This window comes from Macrotis lagotis, unplaced genomic scaffold (genome assembly GCF_037893015.1).
Source record: "Macrotis lagotis isolate mMagLag1 unplaced genomic scaffold, bilby.v1.9.chrom.fasta BILBYCTG039, whole genome shotgun sequence".
Classification (NCBI taxonomy): Eukaryota; Metazoa; Chordata; class Mammalia; order Peramelemorphia; family Peramelidae; genus Macrotis; species Macrotis lagotis.
In genome coordinates this window covers 365,246-369,641 of record NW_027421946.1, presented here as the reverse complement: position 1 = coordinate 369,641, position 4,396 = coordinate 365,246, and the positions used below count along the sequence as shown (strand labels likewise).

Below are 4,396 nucleotides of genomic sequence, written 5' to 3'. Positions count from 1 at the left end.
TCTACATAGCTGTCCAATGTGGAATTAACAGGTACTTTTATACTTCACATGTTGCTACCAATAACAAAGCAGTTTGATAGCATCTTTGATGAAGTCATGATGATGCAATATTATGCCATGAATCACCGGTATTTTAAGTATTGCCTTAACATCCAACTGTTACTTCTAGAAGTGAGATTGTTGTCTACTGAAGGGAATGAAACATGAATCATAACATCATTCTTGATATAAATTGTACCAGAATTCATGAAATAAATTCAACACATACATTTTCTTTGGAGAGATCTATAGGTGAGTTAGTTTAGTATATTTGTCATACATTTAAAGGTGATTTAATTCAACACCCAAAATGCATGAAAGTTACTTTGAATATTTTCCACACATTTCTAATAGTTCATCCATAGGCATTCAGTCTAGTTTTTAAAAGTTTTCATTCCTGTGGCTAAGAGCTTTGCCAAAAGCCTTCTTAAGGGAACATAAGACATCTTTATTTCTCAGACTGTAGATGACAGGGTTGAGCATGGGAGCAAGAATGGTATAAGAGATGGCTATGACCTTGTCCTGACCTGGAGTATGATAGGATTTTGGTCTCATGTATGTAACAATACATGAACCATAGAACATGGCAACCACAGCCAGGTGAGAGGAACAGGTGGAGAAGGCTTTTTTCTGGGCCTCCATAGATTTCATATGAAGCACAATTCGGAGAATTTGACCATATGAGATAAGGATGATGACAAAGGGAATTAGGAAGAAGAATGCAGAACTTACAAAGACATTTTCTTCATATTTTGATGTATCAATACAAGTGATTCTCAACATGGCTTCAATTTCACAGATAAAGTGTTCAATGGTCCTTTTGTCACAATATGGGAGAAGCATTACATAAGTTGTATGAAGTATAGAATTGATGATTCCCCCAAGCCAGCAGACAGTAGCTAGAATGATACTGATTCGATGGTTCATGAAGATGGGATAACGCAGTGGATGACAGATGGCTACATAGCGATCATAGGACATGGCTGTGAGAATAAGGCACTCAGTACCCACAAAGTTTACACAGAGGAAGAGCTGGAACCCACAACCTGCAAATGTGATGGATTTCCTGCCAGATATGTAGTTAAAGGCCATTTTGGGAACAGTATTGGAGATGTTCAAGATATCCATAAATGAGAGATGCTTGAGAAGGACATACATTGGCGTATGGAGCTGGCTGTCAAAGTGGATTAGTAGAATCAATACTGTGTTTCCCATGATTGCTACTGTATACATGATGAGAATAAGTGATAAGAAGAGCAGTCCATACTGGTCTGGATCCAATAATCCTTGTAGGATGAAATCTCCCACAAAAGTCTGATTCTTTTCCTCCCTCATCAGTATTATTTCCTTTTTCTCCTGTAGTCCAAAAGACAAGTTTTTAAAAGGGAAGAATAGATAAAATCAAAATCCAGTACTGAATCTCTGACTATAAAATAATCACTGTCCACTGAAGTTATTTCATTGCTTTAGGTTAATAAATTGCAATTCAATGAAATCAATTAAATTAGTTACTTGAACAAACTGAGTACTTTCAAAGATCAATTCATTGAAGGAAATGCTAAAAAAACCAAAACCAAGTGACTCAGCTGTGTAGTTCTATACTCATTTTCCCTTCCTTTGTAATTAGTTAGTTGTATAGGCAATCAGGAAGCAGATTCAGCCTCTTAGTGCCTAGTCTTTCCTCTCACTTAACAGTATGGAACATTTTTCAAGGCAATGAAGAGATTCTATACTAATGGAACTTTGGGGGAGAAATATTTATATGTAAAATAAGCAACACACCAGTAGCAAAAGTTCCCTGAACTAACCAAGGATTGTCTTGTTCATATCATCCTCATTACGCTCATGATCACCATCATACTTATCTATTAAAATTACTTTTACTTTTATTTTAGAAATTAAAAGAAACATTGAGAAAACAGTATAATAAACTATCCAAAGTTATTCTTAAAACAGTATTTCTACTTCTGTATATGATGATTTCTTACTTCTTTTCATTCACTCATCATTTTTTCAAGACTTTCTATGCCTTTGTCAGATCATTGATGTAAGTATTCTTTATAATTCACAAGTATTCTACCACAACCAAACACCACAACTCCTTCAGTTAATCCACAATTGATGGGGATCACTTCAATTACCCGTTTTTTGCTAACAAAAAGAGATTTCCAAAACAATCATATTCACATATGAACTTACAGTTATTATTGAATTTCCCTATATTTTCCCTACTGTTTTCTTTCTCACTCTCTCTCTGTTACCTTAAATTTCCTTCTCACTCTCTAATTCTTTTCCCATCTACTACTCCAAGATTCTGAATGCCACTCTTTCTCCCAGCATACTGTGTGAATCTAAACATCACTCCTGGAGCTATACCCTCCAGGATCCTAATCTGTACAGGTCTCTCAAAGGCCTTCCCTACAACTGGTCTCTTATTTTTCTTCCTTCTCTACATGTTCAGAAGATTCTTACATATTTTCAGTTGTAGATGAAAATTTAATTTTCCAAAGCAAACTTATATACTTGTATATATTTACACTCAAATATACATATATGATGGTATGATGATGTGATATTTGTCATTTGTTCTTGAAGAAGATGGTGATATCAGGGAGATGATAACAAGGCAAGCAAGAGAATTGGATTTGATTGAAGGGGTGCTATTCAAAGTCATCAGACTTAGCACCATCTCATACACTGATATGTGTACTTACCTTTACATAACTATAGATAGATGTAAAAATACACACACACACACACACACACACACACACACATATATATATATATAAGCATGTGAATGCATGTGTACAAGTGTCTGGCATTAATGAATATCTTATAATTATTAATTAATATTTTCTTTATATTGCCTCTCCATATTTTTATATCATATTTTCCATTGAGGTGTAGTTTTTTACATTTTGTTGTTTGTTTGCTTTGGTTTTTGTTTTGTATAAATTGTTGAAAATGTTTCTGTTTATCAATTGTCCATATTTTTTTCCCTTTCTGAATTATACTCAACTTTTCTGGGTAAGTTATTTTTTTTAGGGTTTTTTTTTTTTTGCAAGGCAATGGGGTTAAGTGGCTTGCCCAAGGCCACACAGCTAGGTCATTATTAAGTGTCTGAGACCGGATTTGAACCCAGATACTCCTGACTCCACAACCGGTGCTTTATCCACTGCGCCACCTAGCGGCCCCTCTGGGTAAGTTATTAATGGGTACAATTCCCACTCTTGTTTTTCAAAATATGATGTTGTAAATCCTATTGTCTTTTAAAGGAGAACCTCACAGACCTTGTGAAATCCTGATTGTTTGACCACAGCATTTAAATTGTATATTTTTCCTGTCTTCACATTACCTCATAGCTTTGGAACTTGGCTATATCATTCCTCTACATTTTCCTCAGCCATGTCTATCAGTTGGAGAACAATAGATCTTTTTTTTTCTGCTTTACCCTCCTAAGCGCAACTTTTATTAATAATTCCTTATAATATCATCATGGAATCTGACAAATTTTATATCACCTATACTTGATGTTTTCTCCTTATCAATTTTTTTCCATTTTTGGATTTACTTTTATCATATTCCTCATTTTTCCTCACTCTCTCATTGGGTTTTTGAATGTATTTTAAATTATTCCAGAATTTATTTTGGGGTTTATTGTCACTAACTATTACTCAAAGGATAGGAGTGTTTGCTTTCTGTTTTTTTTTTTAACCTCATTGTCTTCCTATGAATACAAATTTAAATCCTCTTTTGTACCAAATTAGTTATTATAGGGATTAATTTTCTTTTGCTTATTTATTTTTCTTTTGCTTTTTTAAAAGTTTTTCAAAATTTTAAAAAGGTTTTTAAGGTCAGGTTGTGGATATTGTTGATCTAGGTCTTGAGGTCTCCATATTATTATATTCTGAATTCTGTCAAAGGAACAATCCCAGGTATTTTGTCCTTCCTGACACCACAATTAGAGCCTCCAGCCAGCCAGTCTCCAGATTATTTTTGCTTCCTAAGGTAATTCACTCACCAGGCATTTGCTCCCTCCTCATCATCCACATTCACTTTCTGGGATCACTTCTGGCCAACTGAGATGAAATTTCTTGTGCTCTGATCTGCTTTCCAATTGAGATGCCCTTAGGACTTATTGTTTGTTCATCTAGGGGGTTGGCCTGAACATGTGTACCCTTCAGTCAGACCAAACCTCAGCCTGTAGAAAGTACATCTTTTGTGAGGCCTTCTCAAATTACCTTAGGAGAATTGTTTTACCCCTGTATATTTAATAAACCAAATTCTTTAATTTGTGATTTCCTGTGTTTATGGAGGAAATCTGGAGATTCAAGAAATGCTTCTTCCTTACCAT

At 34.7% G+C, this 4,396-nt stretch overlaps 1 protein-coding gene across 1 annotated transcript; it reads right to left on the bottom strand.

Annotated features, from left to right (window-relative positions):
* Window positions 1–420: 420 nt before the first annotated feature.
* Window positions 421–1,374, bottom strand: LOC141504045 (olfactory receptor 2AJ1-like). The gene has a single exon (XM_074208902.1). The coding sequence runs from the start codon at window positions 1,372–1,374 to the stop codon at window positions 421–423; it is 954 nt and encodes a 317-aa protein (XP_074065003.1).
* Window positions 1,375–4,396: the final 3,022 nt, after the last annotated feature.